At 49.8% G+C, this 13521-nt stretch overlaps 1 protein-coding gene across 4 annotated transcripts in view; it reads right to left on the bottom strand.

Moving 5' to 3' along the window:
* AGAP1 (ArfGAP with GTPase domain, ankyrin repeat and PH domain 1) overlaps positions 1-13521 on the bottom strand; it is a 576216-nt gene that overhangs the window by 161108 nt on the left and 401587 nt on the right. For 3 of the 4 annotated variants that reach the window (XM_040231824.1, XM_040231822.1, XM_040231820.1), the window contains one exon: positions 4520-4678. The exons of the other annotated variant lie outside the window; for it this stretch is intronic. In XM_040231824.1, coding sequence (XP_040087758.1) covers positions 4520-4678 — 159 coding nt within the window. The remainder of the gene's footprint in view (positions 1-4519; positions 4679-13521) is intronic. 4 annotated transcript variants of the gene reach the window in all.

Here is a 13521-nt window from a genome sequence, read left to right as displayed (position 1 = left end):
AGCACAGAAGCTGCTGGGCGCCACCCCTGAGTTTTAGATTCAGTGGGTCTGGGAACATCCCCTGGAGGAGGAAATGGCAACCCCACTCCAGTATGCTTGCCTGGAGAATCCGATGGACAGAGGAGCTTGGTGGGCTGCAGTTCATAGGGTCTCAAAGAATTGGACACGACTGAAGTGACTTAGCACCCACTCATGGGACTGGGATGCAACTTAAGAATTTGTATTTCTAACCAGTTCCTGGGTGATGTTGCCGTCACGGGTCTGGGCAGCCTATCTGAGAAGTGCTGATGCAGAGAGTCTGAGGCTGGGAATCAGGCCACCTGGGTTCACATGGCAGCTTCACTAGGACGTGACTTTGCATAAGCGATATTGAGCCCTTCTGTACCAGAGTCTCCCCCACTGGAAATGGAGCTAGGAGCAGTGCCCACTCCTTGGGGAGCAAACGTGACGATCCACACAAGGGCCTCAGTATCATTAGCTCTTTTTTTTATCATGACTACCGTTTCTCGTTTCATTCATATCTTGGGTGGGACACAGCCATCCGTCCTCAGGAAACAGATGTGAAGGAGAATCTCTGTGAAACCGCAGGAACCTTACTTTTGTGAAACATTCTGTTGTCTCTCTGGATCTTTGCTACTTAACATGTCAGCTCTAAGTTTTAAACGAAGTGCTAATTAACTCTGCAATTAAAACATTCTTTATTTATTTATCTGGCTGTGCTGGGTCTTTGTCTCCTTGCGGCGAGGGGCTCTGCTCTGGTTGCGGGTTGAGGTGGCTCGCTGCAGCGGCTCTTAGTTGTGGAGTACAGACGCTAGGCATATGGGCCTCAGCTGCTGCGGCTCCCGGACTCCAGAGCACAGGCTCGGAAGCTGTGGCTCACCGGCTTAGCTGCTCCGCGGCGTGTGGGCTCTCTCCAGACCAGGGATGAAACCAGAGTCCCGGGTATTGGCAGGCGGATTCTCAACCACTGGACCACCAGGGAAGTCCTAATGTTGCAATTTTGACCCCTTATCACTCATCTCAAATAGATGGGGAAACAATGGAAACAGTGAGAGACTTTATTTTGGGGGGCTCCAAAATCACGGCAGATGGTGACTGCAGCTGTGAAATTAAAAGATGCTTGCTCCTTGGAAGAAAAGTTATGACCAACCTAGACAGCATATTAAAAAGCAGAGGTGTTACTTTGCCTACAAAGGTCCGTCTTGTCAAAGCTGTGGTTTTTTTCAGTAGTCATGTATGGATGTGTGAGTTGAACTATAAGAAAGCTGAGCGCCGAAGAACTGAAGCTTTTGAACTGTGGTGTTGGAGAAGACTCTTGAGAGTCCCTTGGACTGCAAGGAGATCCAACCAATCCATCCTAAAGGAAATCAGTCCTGAATATTCACTGGATGGACTGATGCTGAAGCTGAAATTCCAATACTTTGGCCACCTGATGAGAAGAGCTGACTCATTTGCAAAGACCCTATGCTGGGAAAGATTGAAAGTGGGAGAAGAAGGGGACGACAGAGGATGAGAGGTTGGATGGCATCACTGACTCAATGGACATGAGTTTGAGCAAGCTCCGGGATTTGGTGATGGACAGGGAGGCCTGGCGTGCTGCGATTCATGGGGTCGCAGGGAGTCGGACATGACTGATGGTTCTTTTCTGCTCTTCCTGCCTGTCTTCATTTTGCTGTATTCCAGCTAACACCTGGTTCCTGAAATGTTGCTGAAGTCTGCAGTTCCGTGTGGCCCCTCAGCTGTTCCAAGCGCCCCTTTCCTCCTCTCTGAGTCTTGGTCCAAACAGCTTTCACGTGTAGAACCTCCTTCTGCAGTTTTGCACACACAAGGAATCCATCTGGTTCCTGAAACGTTGCTCCAGTTTGGTTCTCTTCGGGAAGTTTTCTGTGATTAACTCTCTCATCCTTAAACCATCTGCACAGTTTCAGCCTGGGCGTTCTCCACCCATACCCCACTGCAGGCTCACACTGCTTTCTCATCTCCTGTGTCCAGGCTTCGCGCTCTGGGGCAGCAGGAGGCCTAACTAGTCTTTCACAAACATGCTACAGGAAAGAACAATGGGCACCCGGGTGTTAGCGTGTGAGAAATCACTTGGTACATTTAAAAACAGCATTCGTCTGGAGGTGACCTCAGTTGTACAGGTACTTTATAAAGATGTCTGTACAGACGATGAGATGGCTGGATGGCATCACCAACTCAATGGAGATGAGTTTGAGTGGACTCCGGGAGTTGGTGATGGACAGGGAGGCCTGGCGTGCTGTGGTCCATGGGTTCTTGAAGAGTCGGACACGACTGAGCGACCGAACTGCACTGCACTGAACTGTACAGACCGAGGCAATCACCTTCCGTGGGGAGAGGCTTCCACCCAAATCAAGCGTCTGGAAATCGGGGAGTCTGATGAGACAAGGTGTGGGGGCGCTTTGGCTCACACCCGTGACCAGAGGCAAAGAGCTACTGGGTAGAGGGAGAGTTAGCTAGTAAGGTGTTTTTTTTTTTGGTGGGGGGGGGAGGGCTGCACTTTGCAGTATGTGGGATCTTAGTTCCCTGACCAGAGATCGAACCCGTGCCTCCTGCATTGGAAAGGCAGAGTCTTGGAGCTCCAGGGAAGCCCCCTAGCGAGTCTCTGTGCAAACAGAATATTTGTAAAGAATGGATTTTAGATTCATGTGCTGCTTCCAATGTTTTTCCTGAAGAAATATTCTGAGCGTGTGGGAGGCCAACACTTGGGGTGAAACTTGTTCTTGTATATTATTACATAGTTATACTCCCCAGATATAACTCTTATGGCACATAAAGAACCAAGCCCAAAGGCTGCTGCCCTAATCAGGCTGCGCTGGGGGCTCAACAGTTCTCATCAGACGAGGAGAGCTCTGGCCTGGGGCAGCTGCTGGGCAAGGCAGGGCCAGGGCAGTGTGTGTACCAGGCCGAGGAGGCCCAGCTCAGCTCCTCCTACCCTCAAACATGAGCGCGCCTTCTGAGAAAGCAGGCGACAGCATAAACCCGCTAGGACAAAGGCTAATGCTAACTGAAAAAATGGATACACTGCAAAGAACTGGCCAATGCAATTAAGTATGTGATGGAGAAGGAAAGGGCAACCCACTCCAGTATTCTTGCCTACAACTTAGCAATTAAACAAGTATGTGGACTACTTGCCCATCCAAAAAAAAAAAGTGCCCGTGGCAACAAGAGCACCTACTCAGGGGCAGAAGCCACAGGCGGATGGTCCCCTGCACACACCTATGGACCACACAAGGGCGGGAAGAGCACACCCATTTGAAGATAAGAACACGGAGGACGCCTGCCAAGGCCGTCCCGTCAGCAGGGGGAGCGGGGAGGGGGTCTGCTTGAAACACAGCCCTGTCTGCTGAGACCCCGGGCCTTCTGCGGCCCCGATGACTGTGGACGCACACGGGTCACATTACAAGGGAATAAACTGCAGGCGGCTAATGTGTAATGACTTCAGCCCCATCACTGAACTTCTGGAGGTGCTGTCATGATACCAGACAAGAGGTGAAACGCCCAGCCCCCGAAGAGGCTGGAGGCAGAGGTTTGCTCTCCACCAAAGCATCTCATTTTGTCTGAGGAAGGAGAGGGGAGCGGGGCGCTGGGCTCTGGGTGAGGCTGTGTGTACGCCCCAGGCCCGTGAGGTCATAACACCCTTTGGCACTGCCTTCCCAGACCCCGCTTCTCCTCCTGGGCCTGGAGATGCCTCTCCTTAAGGCCTCTGCTTGGCGGCCACTGACGGAGGAGCGTGGGGTGGCTGGAGACAAGGATGCTGTTTACCCAAAGTACACGTCCTGCGGCAGCAGCTGCTGGGTCTACAGGGAAGACCTGATGCTGAATCTTTTAATTAGAACAAATTATGCTAAAATTACTCTAAAATCCTGTCTGATAGATGGCAGAGTACAGTGGGAATTCCTTTAAATACCGGTGAACAGGCCATAGACAAAAGTGCCACAGGCAAAGCATGTTGCGGTAAGCGGGGCCTCGATGCTGCATAATCCATGCGCTCACACATATGTCAAGATGGTTTCCCGGGAGCACATTTGTTTCCCAAGAAGATGTCCACACTTGGAGGAAAAAAAAGAAAGCAAAAGGGAAGACTCTCCCAAATTTAAGAGGATATACCAGGAACCTGGGACAATGGATAAGGAGGAAGAATTATGTGCTTTGATTTGATGCCAAAAAAGTGAAGCCTAACCACCAGCAGTGCACACTGATGATGGAACATGAAGGCCATGTTGTGGCGGGCCGCGTGAGCAGGGGCACAACCTCTCCCAAAGCCTCAGTTTCCCAATCTGTCAAGTGGGGCGAACCTCCGCCGCGTCCCCGCACCGGAGCGGGACACGAGGTGACGTGGGTGAGGCGGCCGATCGAGGACGCAACTGCTCCACAGGTGGACGGCGTGACGCCGTCGGCAGGGCGGCCGCGCTCACAGCAGAGCGTGGCCTCCAGCCTCTGGCTGACAACTGAGGACCGCGCGGCGGCCCGGGTCCGCGGGGCCGTGCCTCTGTCTTACCACTGCTGATGGCTGAGTTTGCGATGACCGTAGCCTCGCTCCACTGGTCGGCACTGGAGACTGAGTAGGACCGCTGCTGCACGCCGTCCGCTCGGCTGGTGAAGGAGCCCAGGCCGACGCCGCTCGCCATCTGAGGCCCAGGCGCACTAGTGACATTCCCTAGGAATAAACAAGTCAGGTGAACACCAGGGCGCATGCACACCCGAAGCCGGCACGAGTTAGTCTAGGGGGCTACGCGCCGGAGCACCGTGGGCCTGACGCCGCGCGCCTGGCGTCCGGATTCGGAAAAGGAGCGGCAGCACGTGAAACAGGAAGCCGGCGACGCGAGCCTCACGGTCTCAGCAAAGGAGCCCGAGGCTTCAGGAGGCTGCAAGCACCGCGAGCCACGGCAAAGACGCGCGCCGCCACCTCCAGACGGGGCAGCACTAGACAGGAGATCCACTTATGGGGAAAAAAAAAAACTACTTCCCGTGGGGCCTCCCTGGTGGCGCAAGGGTCAAGAATCCACCGGCCAACGAATTAGCCTCGGATCGATGCCTGGAAGGTACCCGGGAGAAGGAATCCAGTCCAGTATTCTTGCCTGGAGAATTCCACGGGCAGAGGAGCCTGGCGGGCTACAGTCCAAGGGGTCGCAAGCAGTTGGACACGGCTGAGCGACTAACAACCACGATATTCCTAGCAGGCCAGCGAGACGAGGCGGGTCCTGGAGGAGTCCTGCTGCGTCAACGTATTGGTGCAAGCGAAAACTACCGCCAATCGGATTCCACCGTCTGGTGCCAGAGAGTTATTCTCGTCAGACAGCTATACTTTAGGATCAACGCAAATCAAAGTTCCTAGATGCGACACGGCTGGCAGAGTCAGGCTCTTAAACCAGATAAGTTTACTCTTCGCCTTGAAAAGAGACTACACCGAGGGAAAATCATCTTGGCAACTTAACAGCATGTAGTGCGGTGGAAAAACGGTTCCATTGTACAGTTAATGATTTGAATCAGTTGCTCAACATCAGAGTGAATTATTATCTGGTCACCAGGATTTCAAACTCAAAAATATAATTAAGCACCTTTCTCTAAAGCTCAGCCAATCACACCTTGCTGCTAGCGAGTTCGTTGCATCTGTAAGGAGATCTTTGAAGGTATTAAACAGTTTATTTTGATTTTTAAACATTCCTCCCTTTTTTTTTAAGTGTAGAACCAATTAAGTTCTAAATTGTTTCCATAGAAGGTTTTCATAGCGCATGATTTTAAATACATAGAGCATACTAGTAGCTCCCAAATCTGGCCAATTACCAGAATTACCCATGGAGCTTTTTAAAAAATAGCAGCTGCAAAAAAAAAATTCAAATTTTGATTCCAATGGTCTGGCGGGTAGAGCTCGAGGGAACACACATTTTTCAGAAGGACTTTGGCAGTCTTGGTGAGCAGTGAAGAGGCGGAAACCAGGGCCCAGCCACAAACGAGGCCCTCACTGTCATCGCACGAACCGGAAAGATCCTGCTCTTAAAAATATATTTCTACCTTAAAAAACAATGCCAACTCTATGCCACTGTGGAAGCTGGGTGCATCTCGAATATCGCAACAGAAATAAAAACTACAGTGGAAGCTCTTCAGCAGGAAGGACACCGAGATCAGAGATGCTCCTGAGAAGTGCACCCGCCCTGGCTCCTCGGCTGGGCTTTGGGGAACTGCAGCCAGCCAGCTCCCCATCTCTCTCCCGGCTCGGATGTTCTGATTCTAGGACTTGCTTGAGCCCCAGGAATGTGGAAAGTCTCACGTCCTGAATGACAGTGTCAAAACCAGCGCTGGCGCCTGCTCCAGCCCCGTCCTCACGGCAGCCCCCCGGGGTGGCAGGGGGCCAGGTGTGCAGCATCTCACAAGGATGGGGGTGCCCAGGCTCAGCGAGGCGTTGCAAAGGGCCACTGCACACGCTCCTCGGGGTCTTCTCCACCTGCCATCACTTCGGGAGCGGTCTCTGGGTGCACTTTGGCCAGATCCCTGCACAACGGGGCAGTGTAACAGCAGGACGAGCACGCCCTGGAGCTGAGCGGGTGCTCCCCGTGGGTGGCTCGGCAGGGTCTCCCCTGGGCTGACACCTGAGTCTCCCACCACCTTCTGTCCACACCTTCTGCCCTCTCGAGGATACCCACCGGGTGGCATCCATCAGCTCAGGTACCTCTGACTCCGTTTGGCTGGACCAGGTAGGAATACCAGAGTGTGAAGTGGGGGTGCACATGTCTGGGCTCCCTCCAGAGTTCCAGGCCTCCTCTCACTGGGATCCCTGTGCTGGAGGCTCGCTGGGGGTCACCCCTTTCCCCTCTGGGTCTGGGGTGGTCCTGGTGCCACCCTGCCAGCCCTGCCACCTGTACTACCTCCTGGCTTCCCTCTGCCCACACCTCTGTCCCTCTGTAAAGAAACCCTTCTGACCAGAAGGGTGTGGTCCTCAGCCTTTCCCTTCCCTGTGGGGACGCCGGTTCCATGTACCCACCACTTAAGAGGGGATGATCACATCCCCTCCTGAGGTGCTGAGGCCCTTTCTGCTTTCAACAGCAGAACTCAGAAAAACGCTAACAGTTTTGGGACTTCCCTGGGGGTCCAGTGGTGAAGACTCCAAGCTTCCAATGCCAGGAGGGTGGCAAGCTAGATTCCCTGGTTGGGGAACCAAGATTCCCACATGCTGGGCATGTGGCCACGAAAAAAAAAAAAGCTAACCTTTTTATGGTGGATGAAAGGAAAAGAAAGAGAACAGGAGGAGAAGCACAGTGATAAGAAGATGTACGTGGGCTGCGACCCCAACTCTGAGCCAGGACCCCCCACCTCAAGCCCACGCTACCCACAGGGATGTCTGCTGTTTGGTGAGAATGCCAAGGCGATGCTTCCACCCTCCCTTCGGTGCCCATCTGTACCTCTGACAAGTCCTTATCAAGTGTGGGCATGTGTGCACTCAATCATGTCCAACTCTTTGTGACCCCATGGACTGTAGCCCGCCAAGCTCCTCTGTCCATGGAATTCTCCAGGCAAGAATACTGGAGTGGGTTGCCATTTCCTTCCCCAGGGGATCTTCCTGACCCAGGAACGGAAAGCAGGTCTCCTGCATTGCAGGTGGATTCATTACCGTGTGAGACACCAGGGAAGCCCATCAAGTGTGGGATTTGTCCACAAAATCTCATTTCATACTACCTTTAGGCACACACTGGAGAAGGAAACGGCAACCCACTCCAGTACTCTTGCCTGGAGAATCCCATGGACGGAGGAGCCTGGTGGGCTACAGTCCACGGGGTGGCAAAGAGTCGGACACGACTGAGCGACTTCCCTTTCACTTTCACTTTAGGCACACAAGGCCAAAACACCTGAAAAGCCAAGAATAAGTTCACCGTCGATCCGTCTTTGGGCTGATGAATCGATTAGGTGCCTTTTCCTTTGTTCATTCTGTCCGGGGTGTGGCCCCGAGGACAACCAGCCCCAAACCCTCCTGACACATTTGCTTCCATCAGAAGGTGGACAGGATGATCTAAGTGCGTCTATCCCTGACTGCTTGGTGCCAGCCTCCAGGAATAAGTGTCCACGTGCACTCAGATGCCGAGGTCAACCTCAACTCCAGATCCGGGGCACAGGAAACGTTCAAATGGAGACACTCAATTAGGGCCAATCTTAGGATAAGCTCTTTGTCTTAAGGTCAAACATCTACCATTGGAGAGCGAAGGGATGGATTCATTACAAATGTACACGCTAATGAAAAGCTATGTGGTGACACTGATTGTACACCTGGGTTTTCAAATTCCAGCTGCTTGGTGAATGAAATTTTTAGCACATTATGCTGCTGGTAGATCTGCTTAGGGGTCCAGCTCCTGAGGGGGCCCCCAAGGAACCAAAAGGGGGTCTCTGGAATGAAGAAACTCCCGTCAAGGCTTCGTGGTCCTGGTGTCTGATTGCAAAATCTGTATGAGACCCAAAACAGCTGTGTGGAATCCTTAGGCAAGCCCACGCTGAGGGCCCATCAGCTGGCAAGGGTCTTCCTATTCCTGCGTCCTCAGTCACTGACGTCTGACCCTTTGTGACCCCATGGGTTGTAGTCTGCCAGGCTCCTCTGTCCATGGGATTCTCCAGGCAAGAATACTGGAGTGGGTTGCCATTCCCTTCTCCAGGGGATGTTCCTGACCCGGGGATCAAACCTGCATCTTCCTGCAAAGGAGGTGGGTTCTTTACCGCTAGTGCCACCTGGGAGTTTCTCCACTCCAGAGACTCCAGTTTGGTTCCTTGGGGGCCCCCTCAGGAGCTGAGCCCCAGGACAAATCCTCCTGGGAGGCGCTAGTGGTAAAGAACCTGCCTGCCAAGGCAGGAGATGCAAGAGATGGAGGTTCGATCCCTGGGTTGGGAAGATCCCCTGGAGGAGGAAATGGCAACCCACTCCAGGATTCTTGCTTGGAAAATTCCATGGACAGAGGAGCCTGGCAGGCTACAGTCCATGTGGGGTCACAAAGGGTCAGACACGACTGAAGTGATAGACATATGAAAGGATGAAATTCTGATATTTGCAGCAACATGGCTGGACTTGGAGGGCATTCAGTTCAGTTCAGTTCAGTTCAGTCGCTCAGTCGTGTCCGATTCTTGTTAGGCTGAGTAAAATAAGCCAGACAGAGAAAGACAAATACGGGATGATATCATGCACAGGTGGCTCCTAAAAACCACGACAAAGTGAGTATAACAAAGAAGCAGACACGTGGGCAATAAGGAGCTGTTACCAGTGGGGGGGAGGGCAACGAGGAGTATGGGCACAGACTATTACGTATAAAATAAGCTGGAACAACATGGGGAATACAGCCACTATTTTATAACTCTAAATGGAGTATTACCTTTAAAATTGTGACTCACTGTACCCGTTACTTCCATAATAATACTGTACTTTAGTAAAACATTTTAAACAAATTTAAAAGGATAAAAAGATTATACAGACATGCACCAACAATCCACCAGGACACCATGTGTAAGAATGTACATGGCAGAATTGTTCAGAATAGTCCCACGCTAGAAAGGGCTGAAATGTCCATCCATCCACCATGGGCACCTCGTGGGAGATCCCCGGCAGTAAGAGGGAGTGGAGTCTGACGTGGGCCTCCTCAGGACAGACATCAGACAGGGCGTGGACGCACAGAAGACCAAGCCCAGGGCACCACCAGTCCTGGTCCCACACAGCCGCACCGCGGGGCGAAGCCAACGGCGGAGCAGGAAATGAGACGGGCTCGCCCTGTATGAGCAGGGGCGATGCGGGCAGTGGTGGGATGGGCCCTGGGGGCTTGCTGGGCTGCCTGGCCACTGGCTGCGACCTGACCTCCTCGCTGGTCACCCACGTTGTTGCCGCTTAGTCGCTTAGTCGTGTCTGACTCTTTGCGACCCCCGAGGACGGTAGCCCACCAGGCTCCTCTGTCCGTTGGGTTTCCCAGGCAAGAATACTGGAGTGTGTTTGCCAGTTCCTTCTCCAGGGGATCTTCCCGACCCAGGGATGGAATCCACATCTCTGTGTCTCCTGCACTGCAGCTGGATTGATTCTTGACTGCTGAGCCACAAGGGAAGCCCCATACACTTAGCTAGAACTTAGGATTTTTCACTTTCTAAGTGTATATTTTGGAGAAGGAAATGGCAACCCACTCCAGTACTCTTGCCTGGAAAATTCCATGGACGGAGGGAGCCTGATAGGCTACAGTCCATGGGGTTGCAAAGAGTTGGACACGACTGAGCAGCTTCACTGTATATTAAATCAACATAATTTAGCACCCCCCAAAAAAAACCTCTTAAAAAAAAAGAAAAGAAAAAACTCCTTTGAACGGTTTGTGAATGCAAAGGTCAGATCAGGAAGCATGAGATAAAGTTATCCAGGAGCAAGGAGACAGTTTCACCAGCATAAAGTCCCAAAGAGTGGTCCAGCCCTACAAAGTACGGGATGCTGGCGTCCCGAGGAAGCAAGGCACAGAAGGACCACTTTGGTATCGTCTCAGTACTTCCCCCCAGGGTCTGCATTATCACGACAGACATGGTCGACTTCCTGGTCCACTCTGAACTCAGAAGCCTGTTCCCTCAAAGACCCCTTCTCTGGATCATCTGGTTGCTGGCCTTGATGGGCAGGGGCGGCTGCATTACAATGCTAATCCACGGAGCCTCACACCAGCCCCTTGATATGGAGATGTGTGTGCCCACTGGGCCGGCTGATTAGTGCAAGCTTCCATGTGTCAAAAGCACCAAATTCTTCCCCAAGAATAATTTTAGCTTTACTTACATCCCTAAAGTGTGAGAGTTGATTTGAAAGGTACTTACCTCCGCCATATGCTATTTTTCTTTAAACAATTTGCATTTCAAAGTGAATATGGCATTTATAGCTGAATGAATATCAGTATGTTGCCTGATCTCACACAAGCATGAAAAAGATGCTGGTTTTCTATTGAACAAGAATGTTTTCATTCGCCAAATGACATCAAAGACAGAATTCCTCTTTTAAGCTATAGGCTTATTACATTAAAATAGCCTGTCCTGATTTAAAAAAAAAAAAAAAACAACCCTGAAATAAGGCTTTTCATAGCATTCAAATAGAGATTCATCAACAATCTTTTTTCTTTAATACAGAATTCTGCTCACTCCATGTCCTGATTTTGGTTTATCTTCAATAACGAGATTTGATCCTTCCTACCAATGCTTCAACTGGGAAAACAATACTTGGGATTTGACTTACTGGTGAATCAGCCTGGAAAAGGGCAGAAACTCTTGGTGATGGTGATAATGAAGTTTCCTGCAGTCCAAGAGTGGAGGAGAAAAACCCAAAGAGGATTCTACAAGTGCGTGAGTATGAAACAGAGCTTTATTTCCATTGTAGGACTTTGTAATTTTTTTTTTTAAATCATAATTACAGGAAAAAGATTAATATGCACTCACTCTTTCCCTTGGAGGTCTTTGAAATACAGACTGCTGTTGGAGGCCTTTTTTTCATTTCTGTGTGGCTTCAAATCTTATTAAAAAAACTCAAGAGTTCAGTGTTACCATGCAAACCTACGGCTACGCCCCGGCCCGCTCCGAGCACGGGAGGGAAAACCAGGTTGGCTGGAATCAGGACCGGACAGCGGAGGCCTTCCTAACAGCTACATCACTTCAGACTAGGCCTTCGCCATCTGTTCCATCCTCTAATTATAAACCCAAAAATAATATAATTCACAACACTACCATAAAAAGTGAGATACAAATGATTTAAGTGCCTGTGAGGAGGGCCCATTCGCCTCACTATTTGCATTGGAAATCTGCCCTCCTTTTGGCAACCAGGATTTCAGGCTAAGAGGATTTTTTTTTTTTTTTTTTCCCCAAGGACACCTTCAGTAGCTTTTCTTAAAGATGCAGGCGGTCAGGACTCAGCACTGTGTGACAGTTGTTTTGTAAAAGAGCACAATTCAACACATTTACCACTGAGACAGGAAACTTGGATTTCTCAGAATGCTATGCATTTTGTTTATTTTTGGGGTATATATTTTCTGCAGTATGCTGACTGGAGAAAAAAGAATATACAGAGTCCAGACTCAGGGGTAATGTCAAATCTAATTACTACTAAATAAAACATTGTGGCCATGCCCAGAATTGAAAATCCTGGAATTAAGACAGTCCATGGTTATTTCCTAAAATGTGGAAACAAGCTCATTTTATTCTGATTTCTCCCTGTTCTAAAGATGATGCCAAGAGGAAAAAAAATATGGGAGTATGCTTTGTTGTAGAAATTGCTTAAACTTATTTTGCAAGGTTATACAGATACATAGATAATGTAAATTAGAAGTCTACCAAATGCATCTAATAGATCAACTCATTATTGGACATGTACATATTTTTCTTAGTTATGACCACGGAACAGATGTAATATTCTATTACACTTCTTTAATATAACTTCCCATCCATTTCTCCTTATTGTTCCAAAACCTTCATGATAATTTTAGATCTAGAACATCTTACTGATTTAATGGAGATGACTCACCCTGCCATTTTCTTACCTCTGCATTGCTTTGACTGTTTGAAATTTCTCATTATCATAAACAATGTTGCAAGGGACATCTTCTACTTTTAGACATTTCCTTAGGCTGATATCCTATAAGAGTTATTATTGATTGGGTCAAACAGCACTAACATCTTTCTGACTCATGATATATGCTATGAATTAATTTTCTTAATGGACCAGTGGGCTAAAAGAAGATGGAACCTGAGCAAACAAGTCAGGTCATAATTTGTAAAATGGATACAACAGTAACAATGATGATGATCATAATGATGAGATAATCATAGCAGCCCCCTGAGGTCAATACAAGGACCAAATTACACAAAGCACTTTGTCAACTGCCAAGCTTCTGAAGATACTAGTTGGTATTAATTTTGCCAATGGTGAGTTTTCCTTTTCCCTACAGTTTAATTTTTTTTTCAGCAAAAATGGTGATACTGCTAATTTTGTGTTTGACTTTAAGATCTAAAAAGCCTGGATACTCTACTCCTCTTTCGCTTGTGGTGGCGTCCTGGTGTGTGTAAGTTGCTCAGACCGTTTGCCTTGTATCTGTGTTTCGATGTTCTAGCCAGCACCTCCCATGAGCCCAAGCGCTCTCTCACTGGATGACGCTTCTTGACCCCCTACTCCTGCACACGGACCAGCACAGTGTCTAGTCTTGGGGAAACTTGACGGCATGCTTCCCACTCTTCGTCTCCCCATCAGAGGTAATGCCGAAGTCATCAGAAGTAGAGTAGATAGAGCGAAAGACAGAAAGAGGAGAAATCCCGTGCTCGGGGCTGACGCGAGCAAAGGATGAAAGAGAGGACCTCGCAGTGAGGAGGGGTGAGCTGGAGCATCCAAGGCCCGTCCCAGCTCATATCCCGCCGCTGGGGGGCCGCACCACCTTGGGGACGGATAGAATTCGATGTCTGCTACAATTTAGGATGGAACCCTTAAGCCCATCAGAAGGTAAGTTCTAATAACTGGAAATGGGTTTAAATATTTACTCC

The sequence above is a fragment of the Oryx dammah genome, unplaced genomic scaffold, assembly GCF_014754425.2.
Source record: "Oryx dammah isolate SB20612 unplaced genomic scaffold, SCBI_Odam_1.1 HiC_scaffold_28, whole genome shotgun sequence".
In the NCBI taxonomy this organism is placed as follows: Eukaryota; Metazoa; Chordata; class Mammalia; order Artiodactyla; family Bovidae; genus Oryx; species Oryx dammah.
The sequence above is the reverse complement of the archived record's forward strand: the minus strand, read 5'-3'. Positions and strand labels throughout refer to the sequence as shown.